This window comes from Taurulus bubalis, assembly GCF_910589615.1.
Source record: "Taurulus bubalis genome assembly, chromosome: 9".
NCBI lineage: Eukaryota > Metazoa > Chordata > Actinopteri > Perciformes > Cottidae > Taurulus > Taurulus bubalis.
This window is the reverse complement of record NC_136597.1, coordinates 19631598-19652338: the sequence shown is the minus strand read 5'-3', so window position 1 is coordinate 19652338 and position 20741 is coordinate 19631598. Positions and strand designations below refer to the sequence as shown.

The 20741-nt window shown below is 42.2% G+C and overlaps 1 protein-coding gene across 1 annotated transcript; it reads left to right on the top strand.

The window, feature by feature from the left end:
* Positions 1–454: 454 nt before the first annotated feature.
* On the top strand, positions 455–19854 carry camk1db (calcium/calmodulin-dependent protein kinase 1Db; the record flags this gene model as incomplete). The annotated part of the gene is made up of 11 exons (XM_079223558.1): positions 455–549; positions 9299–9430; positions 10504–10578; positions 12638–12776; positions 13126–13252; positions 13488–13563; positions 15016–15128; positions 16153–16231; positions 16985–17072; positions 17181–17337; positions 19358–19854. 11 exons carry the CDS (start codon positions 455–457, stop codon positions 19507–19509), a joined length of 1233 nt encoding a protein of 410 aa, XP_079079684.1. The 3' UTR covers positions 19510–19854.
* Positions 19855–20741: the final 887 nt, after the last annotated feature.

Here is a 20741-nt window from a genome sequence, read left to right as displayed (position 1 = left end):
GACACTGACTGGAACCCGCCCGGGGAGGGGGAGGAGGAGGAGGGAGGAAGAGAGGAAGAGGAGGAGGATGGGTGAGAGCCTGGTTTCCCCGTCACAGTGATCTGAACAGTGGGGAAGCTCAGAGTCGGGATCCGCTACGTCAAACAGATTAGTCAAATAACCTCTCGGGCTAGGACATACCTCCTCCTTGGGCTTGCCTGGCTGCTTGCATGGGCTGAGGAGAAGCGAGATACTCTGACAAATATCCAGGAAACCTTTTGGCGAAATACAGAAGTGCACTACTTTTCTTTCTCTCTTTTTTTGTCTGTTGTTGTTGCTGTGTCTGAGTGAGACGACTGTTGTGATCCTCTAGCAGCGTCTCTTCTCCTCCTCCTCCTCCTCTTCCTCCTCCTGCTGCTGCTGCTGCTGCTGCTGCTTCTGCTGCTTCATCTCCTCTCCCCACCCCTGGTGCGAAATGGCGAAAGAAAACGGCGAGTCCAGCGATGGATCTTGGAAAAAGCACGTCGAGGATATCAAGAACATATTTGACTTCAAGGAAGTCCTTGGGACGTGAGTATAACGAGATCACGCAGCCGTGCGGGCGACGAGAAACTTTGTATCCAGTTGTGCAAACGAGAAGGCAACAATGACACATTGCACCGATTTAACGGAAACGAACAGGCGGACTGACAGCTGTTGAATATGCGATGAATTAACGGAGAACCGCTCGACACTGAGGGGCAGAGAAAGAAAGGCCCTTTTGAACTTACAGCCGTGTCTAAAAGACACATTATTGTAATTTTTTTTTTTTTTAGAAATTCATATTGAAGCCTCAGTTAATTGTCCAGGGTGCGGAAGCAATGCTTCGTGAGACACAATAATGTGTGAAGTCAGACACGCGTGATGCCCCTTCCGTTATGTCACAGTTCATTCAAGAAACTACTGCAGCGTGATTTAGAAAAAAAAAAAAAAAAATGTAAATTCTTCTTTCCCAACAGATCCGATCAGAGCTGAAGCATGTGGCCTCACAGAGCAGGCAGCCATTTATTTTTGGGTCGTTTTTGTACAACACGATACAACTATGAGAGAGACAGCGGGGCTCATTTGCATACACTCCAAGTACTGAGATGAACTCTCACATGTGAGGCACCATCTGTGGCGACTTCACGTTCCTGTGTGTCTCATTCGTTCTCCTTGAAACAGAAGGACATGTCTGTTGTGTCTGGGTTTACAGACAGATACTTGTTCGCCCTGTCAACACTTATGGGAACTGCTCGGATACATTCGTTGAGGGACCACTTGGGTTAAAGTTATTCTCTTGCCCTTGGACCTCAGAGCAGACAAAATTCCAGAGTTTATTTTGAGCCGCTGTTAGTTCTGCTTGACTTCATGTCTTTTCTTCTTTGAATAAGTTATTCTGCTGACGAGAGCCCCCCTGAATGGAAGACCCCAAACTGCTAGAGGTCTCAGGCAGTCAATCAAGTGATCATCACAGAGTATATCTGGGTCCTCACCCCCTAAAGACATGTCCGTCCATCCTTAAATGAGAGGAATTTAATGAGGTGATGTTTGTATTGTTGGGAAATCGGGGAAGTGCCGTGTGGGGGATGGGTTCTCTCTGGGGAAATATGTTTGTTTCTTTTCTTTAATTTGGACTCTGGTGGTGTCAAGCTGAGCAAAAAAGAAAATTGGCCCCAAGTCACCTGTTGTAGTATACAATGCAGCATTTTGTGTAAACTTATTCATCTTTGTCTTCATCATCTCATGTTGTGCTGCTTGGCATGACAAACAGACCTGTTTTTCCCGAGGAGCAGCATCATAAAAATCTCTTCCAGATTGGTGATTCATGAAGCGCACTCGACACTTCATCTGCTGCTCTAAACAGACAGACATTCCTACCTGGAGGCTGTTCTGATTTCCCCAAGGCTTTCATCTGTGTGGAGCGCCTCTGACTAACACCAGTGAATCATCGTGATTTACTGTCCGCACAATGGCCAGGTTGGAGGAACACGCATCCCTCGCCCACGACCCCGGCACACATGTCGTGCGCAGCGTCCTGGCCCTGATTGACTTTGAGAAAGTCCCATTGCCTCTTAGTCAGGGAGTGCCTCGCTGTCACACAGCAGGGTTCACAACAGGCCTCCTGGGGCAGAGAAGCCCTGCAGCTTGGCTTGAGGATTAAAAATGGACGAGGAAGGAGCGCAGAGACATAGATTATCCTCCTCCTCCTCCTCCTCCTCCTGCTGCTCCCCCTTTTCAACTGTAGCTTCCTCATCAGGTTTCCCCGTCAGCGTCCAAGAGGGATCATCCCTCTGCAGATCGTACATTTGCTCAAGTCCTATACTTAAGTACAACTTTGAGGTATTTTATACTTCTACTTAACAACGTTACACAGAGGAGTTACCAAGCAGATACATATTTGAGTAGTGAAATATGATGCATTGTTGTAGATACAAATACCCAACTGTCAAAGTTGAAACTCGCTTTACCTCCACCAGCTACAACCATCTTAAGCAACAACAGCAGTCATAAGTATAACATATTAAACTACATTTAAGTACATTTTAGTGATTTTAATGACACTGTAGGTTATATTGATGCACATTTTGCTGTTAATACTTCTGTATTTTTACCTTTTTTATTTTCAAGGTAAGACTTTTACCTGTAACAGAGTATTGTTTACATTCTGCTATTGCTACTTTTACTTTAGTCAAGTGAACATTTCCCCCCACTGCTGCACAAAGATTTGATTTCAACACCAGCTGGAGGCCGGACTGTGACCCTTAAGACTGATCAGACATTTATAGGAGTTTGGGGAGTAAGCCTCCGGCGGTGTCGCTGCTTTGGCCACACTTCCTGCCCTTGTTTACTTGCATTAGCTTCTTCGGCTTAATGAGATCTTCGCCACTGAAGCCAGTCCTCCTACCTCACTGCCACTTTGCCTCGTGGCTAATTTCAGAGCCTTAAGCTGCTGATACTCTGTGGGAGCAAATTAAGTAACTTGACCGCAAGCGCCTTCAGAGATCCCAGTTGGCAAGTGTTGTGACTGCAGCAGAAGGAGGGTAACCTTCATCCTACTCCCAGTGGCATGTTGGCGTTGGTCTGAGATGTTTTTTACCACCCGACTCGAGCCAACTGATTTATAAGGAAGCATCCGACATTGTTTTTTTTTTTGAGGTAACATGAGGATCGCTACGGCTCTGAAATCTGTGTCAGCGGCCGTCACACTTTAAAATTGTAAAAGACAGCGGTTAAGAAACTGTATTTAATGTGCATGAGTTGCATGATGGCTAATCTGCTTTTAAAGGTCTCTAAGGTCTCTCTGTAGAGCTGAGGGGAACCGTGGGCTCTTCATTACGAGTGACCCCTATCTCTATGTAATCCATTGTTAATATAGAAATACTGATTTAATAAAAAATAATATTGGCTCACAATTTGATATTTATCAATGGGGAATATGTGCTTCATGTCTGGTGAGGTGGGTTGTTGCAGTGGATTGTATTTGTTGATCAGTATGATGGCCTGAGGATAAAAGCTGTTCCTCTGCGTTACACACTTCTAACTTCGTGCCAGAGGGCGTACGTATTGCGTTGGGGGCGAGTGGTGCTTGGATGAAGCTGCAGGCGCTCCTTTTTATTTTATTTGTTTTAAATGTCATGGCCAAAAATGATGCTTTCCGTCTTCATCCTTTCTATGTTCCTTCATTTTTTTCCAGAGTCTCTCTTTCTGAGCTTAAAGAGCCATGGTCTGTTAACTCCCACACCCGACCACACAAAGCTTAGCTGACACATTCATGTCACTTATTGCTAACTAAAGTCCCGTCTTAATTATTCTTTTTGCCATCAAAGAGGAACATTCTTGAAATGAAAGCGATGAGTAAACAGGCCTCTGCATTCTATATTAAAGTGACCCTGGCTCTGACAAAGCTTTGGTTCGTGATGCATTAAAGGGACTGCCTCCATTCATTGATCATTTTCTGAAACACGGCTTGTGTAGAGACTAGTTGGGTCCTTGATGCAGGGAAAATGGCAGCTAGGCAACTAGGATGTAGTCCTTGGTTGCTCCCTCTGAATAAGTCACTGCCTACCACTTCCCACCACCACTGTCCTCCAGCTACATTCACTGTGGGTGGAGACACTTTGTCATCGACCATAATGATGGAGAGTCAAATAAGATAATGCGTAGTATGTTTAATGCTTTCCATTTGTATCCACGCCCCTCCCTCCCCAGTGACTGCCTGCAAAGCCACAGTTTGCTATCCTCTGCACTCGGGGAGTTGAAGTGTACCAGACTGGCCTGTATCAAAGCAGAGGAAGCGATAATCACCCCTATTAAAATAATTCCGCTTTTCTCCAACGGGCTGATCTGAGGCTTCAGACAGATTTCTGCCAAACATTTCCCCTCGAGCGATAGATATGGCTCCCTCTTTTAGTTGTTTATGGGTGGCATCAGCGCTTATCACCCTGTAAATTGACCATCTTTCTCTGTTTGATCAGCAGTCTGATGTGCACATTCCTGGAAAGTAGCCTCAGGTCCATCTGTGTGGTTAGGTAATGGTTTCCAGCTTCATTCGTTGGGACTGTGAGAGCTTCTGGATTTCATTCAAATCGTATTATTGGAGTTGATTTAACTCCACAGCACCAGATCAATGCAGTTTACTACCTGGAAGGACATAGAACTAGTGCTGGCTGGTCTGGCAGCAAGAACAAGACATGGAAACAACAACTGGATTGATGGTGTTACTGCTTTGTACTGGTGGAAAGGAACTGAAGTATAATTTGGAGGTGTTCATACTTTACTTTCCTTTTATTAACGCAACCATACGAATTTCCTTCAGATTGAGGTGACGTGTTTGATTTGTCCCGTCAACACTTCAAAACATAAAGATATCCAGTTTACCCTCAAATAAGACAAAGAAAAGCAACATATTCTCACATATAAGCGGTTTGGCAATTTTGCTTGAAAAGTGATTCACATGCATGGAAATGTAGGATGACTGATTTTCGTCAATTCTTCATTTGACAAATAATTTCAGCTTACTTCAGATTTCACATAGAAATCATGTGAGCATCTTATAAAATATTGTACATTTTAGATGTAAAGTAGTTCAAATGAGCTTTAAAATGATTGACTTTTGAACCGCTAAGAATATTCTATTTACTGTATATTTAATAATGTTATGATGGGGTACTTTTTCTTTCTTTCTGTACTTTTCAGTGTTTCAGTATGTTTCATGTGTATCTTTAAATTATAATTTTTTTCACTTTGGTATTGGCCTCAAAAATCCAGTAATAACCAGGCTGTAGTGGAGTATTTTTACATCATTTTATAACCGCTTTTCCTTAAAGTATCTGAATACTTCTTCCCGTATTGGCCTTACAAATATTATTTTCAGCAAACTACCTAGCTTACTTACTAACTTACAGATAACTGATCCTGAAGCAGAAAGGCCCGTGTTGTTGTATTTCAGATGATGGTGATAGTAAAGCGCACGTTGCAGAAAGTAACTGTTATCACAGCTGAGCAGATGGTGGTGTGATAGTTGTTAAAAAGAAGGCTTTTGTGTAACTTTAAAACTGTTGCCAGCATAATGTACACACTGTGTACATTGCAAATTTATGTTTACTGTACATTTATGCTGATGACTTACTTTCATATCTGTGGACTCATGATTAGGAGAATCAGCGATTGTCCCATAGAGCCAAGCTGTCGATATTCATTTTACCTGCATTCTTCTGAAAGTATAACTTGTATAATCTGTCACCTTGTGTGACTTTGAGCACAGGAGGTTGCACCAGTTATTGCTCCACCTGGATTATCAAGTCTGATTTTTCCATCCCATATGTTGCGTAACAGGCCGCTGTGATGCATCTTACACAAGATGATTCAGTGTGATTACTCAGTGCAATAAAGTGAATGTCAATAAGCCAGACAGCCTCAGACTCACCACCCTCCATCGAAAAAAACTGTGACCCTTCATTTTCATAATCGCCATAAGGACGCCCGCCTGAGGTCGCGGCCTGAAAAAGTTTTCTGTCTGGATTGTTTGAGACACGGCTTCACTTTGCATCTGCAGCATCCACCGCAGGTTTCACACAAAGCACCGCCCACATTCACATTTCACATTAGTCAGCGGGACCCGCTGGCTCGGCTGTCCTGCAGTGTGGTGATGTTGTGTGACTGCAGTCACGCACGCACACATCATACTGTCATCCAAGAGCCGTGAAAAGTGAGTTCTGGGACAAACTTAAAATTCAAATATTATTATTCAACCGAATGAGTCAGTGTGCTGACTTGATTGTGCGGTGTGTGTGTGTGACACTGGGTCAGAAGCTTTTTGCAGCCGTACACTCAAATTGATCTTGCGTAATAGAGTTAGTTTCAATAAAGGATGGGATGGAGGTTTCTCTCATCACTTAATGCTCATCACCAGATCACATCCAGGATTACCAGATGAATTACGTGTGCTGGTTATCACATAGGTGGTGGAGTTTTGTCGTGCTGTGGCACGAATAACCATTATTTTACTCATCGATTCTAAACATTTTCTCGATTTAAGCGTTTAAAAAGTAGGGAATGACTTTAATTTAATTTACTACCCTATATGACACATTTTAAAACATCTGAAACCAGCAAATGTTTGTAATTTCTGTTAGAAAATCCTCTATCTCTGTGTGTATGTATGTGCAGAGAGAGCATGCGGGACGTAGCATCACCATATGTCTCAAACACACACATCACACCTTTTTCTTTCCTGTGAATTAGGAATTAATAGATTTGCCGTGCTTCATGCGCTGACAGAGCGAGGGAAGTCACAGGCTTGGATTCTGTCATATTGTCATTCACAGGAAGTGATGTTGCAGGTAGTCAGTGTGGTTAGCAGGGGGACAGAAATGGCGCCACATGCTCGAACCACCCTCTCAGTAAGTTCCTGTGGTTTTTGTCATTGTGTTTCTCTTGCTGCAGAAAGTGTGCTCTGAAACCTCACCCTCCTCAAAAAAACAAAAAAAAAAAAGAGTAAGCATGATTGTCGTTTGACAGACTCTACATGCTGGTGGAGGAATTTTCCGCACCACTGGGGAGATTGGTTGCATGCGCTGAACAGATATGATGCTCATGGTCCTCACGGCAACAGCTGTGGTGGGAAGATAGTGGTGTGACAGGCCAGCAAGTGATGCACCAACTCCCTCACTGACACGAGGCCGCGCATTTACATATTGTCCCACGTCACGTGTCAGAATGAGGTCAAAGCCGGCAGGGCGTGCGCTCCAAGCCCCCTCAGTTTGTCTGAGTGTGTTCAACCTCATCACACCTGCAGGGCCGGGGCTTTGCGACCCCCGGTAGTGCGTTTGTTTGTTCACGGTTGGTGTTTATGTGTTGTTGTTCTGACTGACCACCCCACCCCATGTGATGGTGGAGTGAGGGATTAGCGTGGATTTGATGGCCTCGTGGGATTTAGTGCAGCGAGTGGCGCTGAAGTTAGAGCCCGTTGGTAGAAACTGATTACACTTTGAGTACATAATGGACCTTTTGATGTTGGCCGTCTTGCTTTTTGTAAAGCGGTGGATCGCTTACGATGGGTTATGTCACTTTAACTTTTGTGTAACCGATGACAATCCAACAAGATGCTTATTTCTGCAATTAAACATTTTGTCAGAAAGGAAGGAAATTGTAAAGCAGGATAGCTGCTATATTCTCTGGGCTTGTCCTTTTTTGGCAAGAGATTACGGAAGGGATAATAGTGGATTTAGAAGTTAATTGCTCTTTTGTTACATTATACCTTTGGCAACATCATAGTTACATTTATGGCATTAATATTTCCTGGAAAAGCACTTCAGCAAGAAAGCCATAGCACAGAAATGGCTTCTGGCAAACGCTCCAACAACAACGACTGCATTGAAATAGTCGAGATTGAAATAAACAGTGTTGAGAAACTGACCTTAATCCCAAAACTGCGATGCAAAATGTTAAATATTGGGAAAAAATGTCATTAAATACAATATGTGCCGCTAAGATCTAACTCATTACATACTGTACATTGTTTATAGAGCATTTATCTGTACGTGTTGTCTATCCCAGTGGTTCTCAAATGGGTGTGTGTGTGTGTGTGTGTACCCCTGGGGGTACGTGAGATTTAAAAAATATATATATATATTTTAAATGAGCATCCATTAAAAAATCCTTTTAAAAATAGTTATTTAATAAATATTCAATACAATATACGTGTCAGTTCATAAACTGAATTGTATATATCCTATATTAAATCAGACACTGATGGCACAGCGCTGTGTTTTTGTAATTTTTTTAAACCAAAAATGCTTTGCACTGGAAAAATATTTCACAGAGGGTACATTACTGAAAAAAGGTTGAGCACCACTGGTCTATCCAATGACGGCCCTCTCAATAGAATTAATAATTAATATTAAAGTTGCAAAAAATGGAACCTTTATTTTTGAGGACAAAAAGAAAAAGAACCACAGCTCTAGTATAATAATAGAACACTGCATGTTTTTCTAAACAGAAGAGGACCTTGATCAAGAATGTATGAACTGCAGTTGGACCACAGCTCTCTCGAAAATCTCAGCACTTTGGCCTCAGGCTCAGTTTATTTTTTCATTTCTTACGCTGATGCGTTGCAGCAAACAAGCTTTCATCAGACTCAGGACTTCATCAGTGGATCAAGGATTTTCTTTTTAGATCGCAGTAGTTGTTTCGGTCCAGTGAACACGACCCTGAGCGTTTCAAATGAAATGATCTTTTCTTCTTGTTCACATTAAGCACCTTCTGAGGGTGCATGGAGAAAAAAAAAAGGTGCCTGTGAAGGTGTGCAATAAAAAAACAAGAAAGAAGGGATCATGCTACCTGCTCAGCAAGATTTATTAAGGTTTGACTGAATGTGGTATCGTAGCAACAGATACCGATTGCTTGAGCAAATATTCCCTTAATTCCGTATTTGTTCCTATAGGCTCTTGTGGATGGAGACAGATGGTCCGAGGAAGACTCGCTATCTGCTGTCCTAAATGGGTGTTTTTTTTTTAGAGGTTTTAAAAGTGTTTGCCGTGCTTTTGGCTGCAAACGAGCACCGAGCGTAAGCCAACACAGACGGCTGTTGGCCATCGTCAGGACTTTGCCAGTTCTCAGTAAATATTCACAATATGCTGTTTGTGCACTCTGTCCTGTCTGCGCCTCTGAGTGCCCTCTATCTACTCGGTGACGATAGGTTTTCTGTGTCAATATTGACTGAGCGCATATGCAGAACTAACTTGTTTCTCTCTCTCTCCCCCCCTCTCTCTCTCCTCTCTCCCTCCCTCCCTGGCAGCGGTGCGTTTTCTGAAGTGGTGATGGCTCGGGAGAAGGCCACGGGAAAGATGGTGGCAATCAAGTGCATCCCGAAAAAAGCGCTGAAGGGAAAGGAGACGAGTATCGAGAATGAAATCGCCGTGCTCAGGAAGTAGGTACCGCATGGCTGAGCCGCGGGGGAGTTTGCAGAAGAAGAACGGCACTTTAGGAAAAAGGGTCACCACCTTGTGTGTGTGTGTGTGTGTGTGTGTGTGTGTGTGTGTGTGTGTGTGTGTGTGTGTGTGTGTGTGTGTCCTCTCAGTCATGACATCGAGAAGCAGGTGCCGCTCAGTTTATTTAACAGCCATTGCCAGGCTTAAGTGACTTGCTTGTCGAATCTCATCTATCCACCATTTTGGGTACACACACACAAACACACAGGTTTGTTAGGATTGCACTGACATCAGGTGACAATACATCCTCCCGGGCCTGATGGGTAATTCCCCCGAGAAGCTCAGTTATCAGTCACTCTTCAAGTGAGCTCGACAGTTGTTGGGTGTCGTTGCCTGGTTACAGTTGCTATCCTTTTGACTTCCTCCCTTTTTTTTTCTTTCTCTCTTGCTGTTTTGATTTCTCATCCTTTTTTCTCCCTCTTTTCACACTCTTTACTCGGCTCTGTTAGTCTAACGGCCCTCAAACTGCCACCTCATTCTCGTTCTTTCTGAAAGGAAGTTGTGAAGGTTGTTTCGTCCTTTGAGACTCTCCCGCCTCCTCCTCTTCCACCCCCACCTTTTCCCTTTCAGCCAACTGCCCTTGTGAGCACGTTCTGTCATCTGCATGTCTGCGTGCAGAAGCTTTATCTTATTTTTTTAGTAACCTTGTTGTTTGGTTGCCAGGACACAGACTCCCAGCATCTTTTCTTTTGATGCCTCTCCTCCTCCACCTCCTCCTCCTCCTCCTCCTCCTCCTCCTCCTCCTCCTCCTCCTCCTCCATCACACACAAAAGGTTTCCCCTTTGAGTGAATACACACTTTGTCAGCTTGATTTTCAACAAGCGTGAACATACATTTGTACACAAACACAGTGTGATTACAAACTGCTGCTAAATAAAGCAACAAAAAAAATTCAGTTGGCAGGGCATCGTTTTAACAAAAGAAAAAGCCAATTGCTCCTCATTAATGGGCTGTGCTGAAATGAACCGAGGCTGACAGCAAGCACAGTGAATTTTCTGTCCTCCCTCTGCAGGATAAAGCACGAGAATATTGTGGCTCTGGAGGACATCTACGAGAGCTCAAACCACCTGTACCTCATAATGCAGCTGTAAGTACATCAACCCGTCACTTTGGTTTGTTTGGGCTAGCTCTTTATCTCCCATTCGGCCATCCATTTTGATAATGTGTTGTGGTTTTTGTGTGTGTCTTGAATAAGCATATGTTGTGTCCTTGTGGCATTTTTGCCCTCAGATGAATGTTTGCGTGAATACAGTAAGGCTTTAACAATGAACGAAATATTACAAAATATTGTTCTCCGAAGGTTAGATAAGAAGATTGATACCACTCTAATATCTGTCTGTGGCAGAGGTCGTGTGGTGGATTATTCCTCTCAAGTATTATTATTATTATCATATTTGAGTCACAGAGCGAGGCATCTGTTTTTCAGAAAATCACTTTTTGCTGTATTTCCAGGAACCTCACAGACACCTGGATGCAGTAATATTCTGTCTGCAGAATATTATTGCAGACACAAAAGATTTGTATTCCTATCTGCCAGACATTTTTTATGACAGGAGGAAAACATTAGGAACATTAGCACATCATTTTTTGTTTGTTTGTATATAAATAGAATCTTATACAGATAGTATTTGATAGTATGTATATTTATAATACTAGAAAGAAACACTAATATAGAGAATTATAACCGATAATTAAGTGTTTTCATTTGAGTTCATGTCATACAAATTCAGAAAGACCACGTTGTTTCAGGAGACACCAGGAAGTCACTGCACCTTCACATAACATCACATAACCCTCCGTAAAACTACAACTTATTGTTTTACACTTGTTTTCGTACAGATGAAACAAATATGAAATTTGAAATGTAAATGAATTAAGGAAGTTGATAAATGTTGCCTGGCAGTTTTTCATATTTTTGTTATATATATATATATATATATATGGACAAAGGCAGGCTTGTTTTTTCTCCCCGTCTCCATTCTTTATGCTAAGCTAAGCTAACGGTCTCCTGGCCTCGGCTTCATATTCACCGCACAGTGGTATCAATCTTCTCGGCAACAAAGTTAAAAGTGTTCTTTATGTTGCAAATATCTTGCGAAATGTATTTCAGTCAGTCTGTGAAGGCGTATGTGTGAAAGCCTCTGTGTCGTTTTCCTGTGTGGCATATGTGGTCATTATTTTAGAGACCTTTCCCCTCACCACATCATTTCACAGCGTTTGTGACTAATGCACCAGCGATTATCTGCTCTCATTGTGCCTCTGCAAAGGTGCGCCATGTTGCCTTTAAGTCTCAATTCTAAAAATGGTGATTGCCAGTCGTCCTTTAAAGCGTGACCATCATCAAGATTGATGCTCAACTTAATCACTCACTCTTTTTTTTTTTTCTTCCTTTTGTCAATGTAGTTGAGATTAATTTCTGGTGCATCAGTTGCAAAGCCTTCAGGTTTACAGCATGTGATAAAGGAACGAGTCTCAGAAGTCCCGATGACATATGATGCATACTGGAAAACTGCATTTGGAAAAATAAAGCCGCAAATTAATCCTCCAGTCAATTCTTGCACTGAACTGAATGAGACATTTCTATTATGTTGTCCATTCCATGTACTGAACGTGCACCAGTGTCATTGTTGAGTCCCAGTAATGATGATAATCTTTATTAGAAATCTAAATGGCAAAACAAAAGTACAAAGATATAAAAAAAGAAGAAATTATAAGTAAATATATGCCATAACTAAATTAATTTTGAAAATGCAAGTGTTTTCAAATTAACTGAAAACGGACAATTCATGAAAAAAGACCCCTTTATACAGAAATGCAGGTGTATGGAAATTCAAAAAATGTAGGATAGAGTTAATCAACAAGGACTCTGTTTCAGGGTTTGGGGAGATAGGGGGGCTGACAGTTAATGCAGGATCTAAGGTGGAGTACAGCTACATATGGCTTTAAATTAAGAATACATTGCTTTTAGAAAGGAAAGGAAATGGAAACGGAGCAGAATAATTATGTGGTTTCCTCCAGCCCACCTGGTACTAATGTCAAATCAACTTTTTGTATTCAGTGTTTTTACATGAAATCAATCATTTGTGTTTCGGTAATATACTAATATTACAATGAACATAACTTGATAAACTTGTCTGTGGTGACAGGGTGTCTGGAGGCGAGCTGTTTGACCGCATCGTAGAGAAAGGTTTCTACACAGAGATGGATGCCAGTCGGCTCATTCGACAGGTTTTGGATGCAGTCAACTATCTGCACACTATGGGCATAGTGCACAGAGACCTAAAGGTACAACCGGGAATTCACGCTGAACTCTTCAGTTGTACTGAGAGGGGAAATCCCTGCTATTTAACCTGACTGAATGATTTTATGTGAGTGCTTCATGAGGATCACCCACAGAGGTTAAATGTCGGGGATTTTCCTTCTCGGGTAAAACTGATGAAGCCTCTTGGATGAGCTTTAAAACTCCCCAACTCTTGCCTGACAAATCCAGGGGATTTAGTTTCACATTTTGTCTGATATTTTGCGGCGTGGTCGACTGAAATTAATCCACATAAACAGTACATGAGGTCGTATGAATACACACACACACACACACTGATGCAATATTTTAGAACTCTTTTCCTCTCATTTCCAGCCCGAGAACCTGCTGTACTTCAGTCCCCACGATGAATCAAAAATCATGATTAGTGACTTTGGCTTGTCAAAGATGGAGGGAACAGGTGACGTGATGGCCACCGCCTGCGGGACTCCAGGATACGTTGGTGAGGACGCCCTCTGAGCTCTGGAAACATCCACCGAGATAATTAGATGCACTAGTTGGCTAAACATGATCTAATCTAATCTGCCAGAAGCCGCAGGTCAACCTTAGCCATCTGCTGCAGGCAAAACAACAAACATTTGCATTCTTCTCCAGCCTCTGTGTCGTGATGAATGGTCAAAACACTCCATGACTATTAGATTTTCTGGCCATTTAAAAAAATAAAATCTTTGTTCCAGCTCCCGAGGTTTTGGCTCAGAAGCCCTACAGTAAAGCTGTGGACTGCTGGTCTATTGGGGTCATCGCTTATATTCTGTAAGTGTTCATTTTTAAATATGAATATGGTTATTTTGTGTGCGTTTGATAGCATGTGTTCAGAAACCACCAGCAAAACCTCATTGAGATTAGAAACTTCTTTATCAAGAGTTTCCTGACAAATAAAGGAAGCAAAGTGAAGTTGCAGACATCAACATCATAAAAGTCAACAGCCAAGCTAGCTTTGTGCTTCACTTGGGCTATAGTTAGCATGCTCACAATAGCAATGCTAACATGTTGCTGTTTTAGCAGGTACAATGTTTTCGCTGTGTATGGAATCTATACTACTTTTACTGCTACTACTGCATACTGATTCTAAGTAGTTTTGAGTAGGGCATTTACACTTTATGTAAATTGTATATTTGTGAAGTTCAGTTGACAGTCGACAACTGACATCACACACTCTAAACACAAAGTACAGCTGAGGCTGATGGGAATTTCATAAGCTTTGGATATAAATCAAAGTATTGGACAAATTTAAATAAGAACAGATGTAATTAGGTTTCATCCGGAAGGGAACATGAATATATGTGCCAAATTTCCCTGGCTACAGTTGTTGAGATATTTAACTTGGAAACTAAAGTATAAATATTGTGTAGGCGCTAGATCAAAAGTAAAACAATCACCAACATTATTAGGACTCATCCTCTGGGGACCATGAATGTCTTCACAACATTTCACGGGAATCCTCCGAGCGTTGTCAACATTTCAGTCTGGACCAAAGTCGTGTTTTGGTCAATGAACTAATGAAGTCATCTAGAGGCACACCACAGCGTGGCTGAAATAGTTAAATATGAAAAAAAAACATTGATAAGATCAATATGAAAGATCACATCCTACAAACAACACTATGTGGCACCTTAAAGAAAACCTAAAAGCAGTCTAAAACAGCCAGACATGAAATAAATTAAGCCAAATCCCAATTCTAATACACACCATTTGATCGTAGACTGTAAAATAGGAACAGCGGCTGTGGGAATCAGAGCCTGTAAAGCTTTCATTGTAAAGTATCGCTGCCAAATGAATTAAGTGGTCTTGCTCGTTAGCAAAGAGAAAATCCCTCTCCGTCTCGTTATCCATTCGTTAGGTGTGAGGAATTGTAAGGTAATTGAGTTTCTGAAGCCCTCACAAATGAGTCTGGTGGTTTTTATGGAATACTTTAGACTGTTTCATATTCAAGATCAGAATTTAAATCTGCAGTTTGCATGTCATTTTCATCCATATCATATGAAAATATGTTTTTGTCCTTTTTTTTCCCTAGCCTTCATGTATTCTCTATAATCCATCTGAACCATCTCTTGTTGTATGCTATAGGAAAAATCTAACTGCCAGTGAATGAGATTAGGTCACAGCAAATCCTTTTTTAGATTTGGGTTAAAGTTTCCAACATCAGCTACATGACGTTACTCACACAGATTGTTGTTGTGTAATCATCCATCTTCATCTTTCCAGGCTGTGTGGTTACCCTCCTTTCTATGACGAGAACGATTCCAAGCTCTTTGAGCAGATTCTCAAGGCAGACTATGAGTTCGACGCACCGTACTGGGATGACATATCAGACTCCGGTGAGCTATGACGCGTGTGTGTGTGTGTGTGTGTGTGTGTGTGTGTGTGTGTGTGTGTGTGTGTGTGTGTGTGTGTGTGTGTGTGTGTGTGTGTGTGTGTGTGTGTGTGTGTGTGTGTGTGTGTCTTTAGAATATAAGAGGTAACACTTTATTTTACAGGTCCCGTTGTTTTCTAATACTTTTAAATAAAGGAACTGATTAAACCCAGGTATAGTTATTAGATGAGTCAATAATTTAATTAATAGGCCTGCCTAAATTCTGCAGAGTTAAATAGCCTAGTTTAAGTGGCATGTAGAAGAAATATAAAGCTTATTATTTTTTTCTTGAACTTCCAATCCTTTTGTAAAATGAATTGAACCTTTAATTTATTTTACACTCTGTGTGGAGATTGCGTGTTCTCCATGCATGTGTCAACCTGGGTTCCCTCCGGGTTCTCCGGCTTCCTCCCCCAGTCCAAAGACATGCAGATTAGGTTAATTAGACTCCAAATTCCCGGTAGATGGGAGCGTGAATGGTTGTGTGTATATGTGCCCTGGCGACCTGTCCAGGGTGAACCCTGTCTTCGCCCAATGTCAGCAGGGATTGGCTCCAGCGCCCTGTGGCCCTAAATAGGATGTAAGCGATTTGGAGAATGGAATCTAGCATTAGCGCAAACAAGACGACTACTGAGCTAGTTTTTTTGCCAATTTCTCTTTGTTGTTGTTTAAGGAAGTGTTCATATGTTTTATTTTTTTATATAATATAATATAGGATTCTGTTCATGAGATTACACAAGTATTATATTGGGTTTAAATATTCCAAGGAAATTCCTATGGCAATCAGCCACATATTGTAACCTCCAACTACTGTAACATTTCCTGGTTAAACTAAAGTAATTCAACTCGTATGTTACAAATAAATTGTATACTTTTCAGGAACCGTTTTAGAGAAATCTTGTGATTGGAGGACACTACGCTGTTACAGAGAATACAACATATTCTCAGCTGAACAGGTTTTTCACCTTTTTTTTAATTTCCTACCACAGCCAAAGACTTCATCGGCTCTCTAATGGAGAAAGACCCGGAGAAGAGATTCATATGTGACCAGGCTCTTCAGCACCCTTGGTGAGAAGCTGACCGCCGAACACCACGCTGAACCCCAACCAGACAATCGCAGGGAACCACACACATTTTGGTGTGATTAAACCGCAGTATGACGCAGCTTGCCAGGCTTACGCATTTGTCATGGAGAAAATGTCCTCCCACTGTCATCTGTCGCCATGGCTCCGTGCCGCGAACCCACCTCTGCTCGGCACCGCCAACCCTCTGAGAAAAAATCTGCTGAATAAATGGCTGCCAATTAGCGGCTGGCATCCTGAAGGATCCTTGAAGAATGTGGACGCTTTAATGAACAATTATGATGTCTTTCCAGGCCTGAGCCCGAGCTAACGATAGCGAGCGGGCGTGGGCCGCTGTCTCCGGCTGAGGTGGCCAATATGGATAGGTCTGTTAGTCCCTAATGGGCCTTTTGGGGTCCTGGGCAGGTGGGGCCTCTCACACAAATATGTGGTTTGTGACACCAGTAACAGGTGTAATAACAGAGAGAAATGGCTTTCACTGAAAAGCTTTCACACAGAGATATTATGATGAATGTGACAGACAGGGATGCCGTGTGTGAGCTCCCATAAACACATTGCATCCATCATTAAAAGACGTTGTGGCAGAATAAAAATAAATGATAAGTAAACAGGAAAAAAAAAAACCACGAGGACGATTCTCAGAGGTATTACAGATACACATACAAACTATGTGGGTAATGCTGTGTATGTATGTGTGAATTGCTATTTGCGTCCTCTAAAACGTGACTTTCATTTTCAGGATTGCTGGAGACACTGCTCTCTGCAAGAACATACATGAATCAGTCAGTCGACAGATGCGGAAAAACTTTGCCAAAAGCAAATGGAGGGTGAGCCCACGAGACTGATGAGATAATATTCTCTATCTTTTTGAATAGCAGAAGCACACAGTGGTTAGTCTGGCATTACATGTGTCTGTTTACACCCTCTCTTCACAGCAAGCCTTCAATGCCACGGCTGTTATCCGCCACATGAGGCGTCTGCAGCTGGGCAACAGCTTTGGCAGCAACATCCACAACACCGTGTCCAACCCTCAGAGCCGCGCTCCAGCCAAGAGCCAGTCTGTGGACTGCGCCCCGCTCTCCCTGAAGGACTGTGAGTGACACTTCAGATGTCTCTGCAGACACAAACAAGTTTTAGTGCCACATTGCTGGCCTCTTCATTGAAATAGTTGGAAACGGTTTGAATGAAAATTACACCTCAGGAGCTTTTTAAAAAGACTAAACTGATTTGAGCCATGTGGTCACTACATGTGTGGTGCCATTTACTTTAACAGTGTTACAGTAGCACCCCACTAATAAACTTTGTTTACAAGTTATTTTATCAATCATTTAAGTTATTTACTAAACTAACTGGTTCCAACTTTTTCAATGTTAGGTTTTACGGCTTTTATTTGTTTTATATCATTATACATTAATTCACTATTTTGGACTGTAAGTCAAGACGTCACCTTTAGCTGATCTAAAGTATAAAATCAATTAATAGACGATTAATGTGTTCTCTTTATGGGTTAATTATAAATTGTACTGGTGACAGTCGGTTCAATATGCTGTGCTTGACAACAACGACAAAGTAATCTTAACTCGAGGTCCACTAATTTGCTTTTTTCTGGCCTTTAAACCACAGATCATGGTTTTCATCAGCAGATAGTTGTCATGGAAATAGTTCGTTATTATTATCTACGCCAGGAGAATCATGCAATCACTCGCGTATGTGTGTGTCCATGAGTGGGTGAGGGAGGGGATATGCACCTCTGTGTCTGTCCACAGCTAATCATGTAGTCTGCTGCAGCAAGCTGTATAATATGTTGGGTGTCTAGTTATAGCTGCATGCTCAAGGACCTCTCATGGTTGTGGTGACTCACTCCTTTTATTGCCTGTTTTATTCTGCCATTGACTGACTCCTGTCTCCTCACTCTCTACTCTAACCTGGCCGCTAGCGGCTGCAAGTGATGAAACGGTTGAGTGCATTGCCGCACCCCAGCTGCTGCTCTCTTTAAGTGGGCATCAACCTCCCGTGTGTACGTGTATTATCGGAAAAATAGAATTGATGCCGGAATTAATGTTTCAAGTCGCGTTTACGCCCGTGAGACGGCGCCGAGACACGAGCCGGTGCAGACGTCTACATAGATTAAAATGAAGGCGTATCTGTTGTGTGAGACATGCGAGTGAAAACACACACTCTGATCGAGAAGGAGGGTTTTGTGTTAATTCACTCAAACCTTACAGCAGTAGTCATTGCAGACACACCTGGCCAAGATCTGCACTCCACTGAGTTCACCTATTTTCTGCTATCCCGACACCATAATGTTGAAAGGTTGAAACCATTTCCAAGATCATAAATGAAAGAAATAAAACTTTTTTTAGAGCTAGGTGATATTTTATACTTATTTAAATGCATTGCCACCCTGCTGCTGTAAATACTCATCAGAACACCAAATATGTGTTCATCTTTGGCTGAAAATGATTTACTCCAGTTTGAGTAACATTTGCTAACAACACAGTGCACGCAGTGTTATCTTTTTTTTTTTGAAAATGAAAAGTAATCATTTGTGACTTGTTTTAAGGATGAGTGCCACAGAAAGGCTTGCGTATTCGTTAAGTATTGACTGATGACCATGAGATCGAATTATGCTCGCTCTGAACTTATTTGTACGACGTGCTGTGTGACCGTGTTTGGAAAAAAACAGTTTCTGAGTGAAAAACCCGCCAGCATATGAGGCGTCGATGCTTTATCATTTGAATTCTGGGGATAGCGGCGCATATTTTCAGGCAGTCTCTCTTGGATGACATTTAGAAAATTGATAGAAGTTGTTGTGTAACGCATTATAAAAGAGAGCTGAGGGAGAAGTTAAAACCACGGCTCCTTTCTCGGGAAGTGGGTGTGAATGTAAACCAATGTCACAAAGGTGGAGGTGGGGAGAGTTTCTGAACGATCTCATTCGACCTTCAAATAAGCACTTCTTAAGAAGCATGCTGGTGCCTGAACACATTTGGTCTATTGGTCTATTCACGGGATTTCCTGACAATGATAAAAACATTTCCAGACTCATCCTTTTTCACTTTTTTTCATTTTTTTCATGCTTTGTCAAATAAAACTGCATTTCCTCCCTCAGGTCCTCCAATAGAACCGTTGCCCTCTGCTGTCAACGTGTACAATCAGGACTCTGACGTCCCCTCTGCTGTACTTGAGGAGCCATCCGCGGTGGCTGAGCCATCGCGCCCGCGGCCCTCCACCGTTACCGTCATCCACACTGGGACTAAATGACGCCAGGTTCCGCGGGAAGTGAGCTGGGAGACCACAGAGCTTTGAGACGGGGAAAACAACCATCCCAGGCCTCAACGTCGTCGCCCAGTTTGCTCATCCCGCAACCTCCCATCTGTTTCTGCCAACCACGGGAGGAATTTGAGGAGCGTTGGCACAGCCCGGCACCCCCCACTGCTTGCCTTCCCACTTTCATACAGACCTGGAAGTACAGAGGGGAGGATGCTCACCAGAAGTTGTTATTGTGGAAGGCGTACTGAGCCTGAATCGTGGTTGTCTGGCAGATAAACAGGCAGCTGAGAAGTGCCACACTAAAGGGAACTCTTTATTGACGCTGCTATCAGTTTTGACTGCGAGTGTCTTGAGAAAAGGACGCTCAGCTGTATGCCTTGTGTAAATATCCTGCCTGGAAACGTTGAATGGTGTCATGTTATGCAACTGAAATATAGGCTTCAAGCTGTGGTAAATAATTGTGACATCATGCACTCTGAACTTCTTCTTGTCGTTTTCGACAGCTCTTGTTAATTTGCTGTGGTGTTTGCTACAATGGCTCCCAACAGTGTGACAGTATGTGTTATCTCTTTGCTTTAAAGTGTGTGGACAGGAAATGTGAGCAGGAGGATGTGCTTCAATCGCGGCTGGTGCATTGCACTAATGTATTGGATTATTTATTTTCTTACAATATATTATGACTTTTGTAACATGTATGTAAATGTGCTATTAGACAGGACTGAAAAGTTATTAAATTTCGAATGATGAAGACACAGTATCTAATAGATGTTACTTTTTAATTGATGTTTTATTTGATGAATTAATTTTTTGGGACGCGACTGTGAAGTCCTCCTTGACCACAGGAGGACAGCCATGTGTTGTTTCTGTGTGACCAGTTCTCAGGGATGTGCTCCAACATGAAACCAACCAAACCCCTCTCACTGCTGATGAGGATGGTGAAATAGTTGAAAAGTAAAACCTCCATAAACTGCATGTGCTTCTAATGTGCCATTGGGAGAGTTTGACAGATGTTTTCTTTCTTTTAAATCCATCATTATTGGCAGTATGGGTGTAATGTAACTTGTACTGAATGGATTGTGTTTCCCTTTAAAAACCTTGAATCATATTTGGATTAAAAGAATGTTGTGTTCATCAGTGAAGTGAGTGTAAAAATGTAAACTGACCAATGAATGCAAGCGCATCTTCATAACAACTGCTCCCACTGCAGAATTAATCAGTAGTGT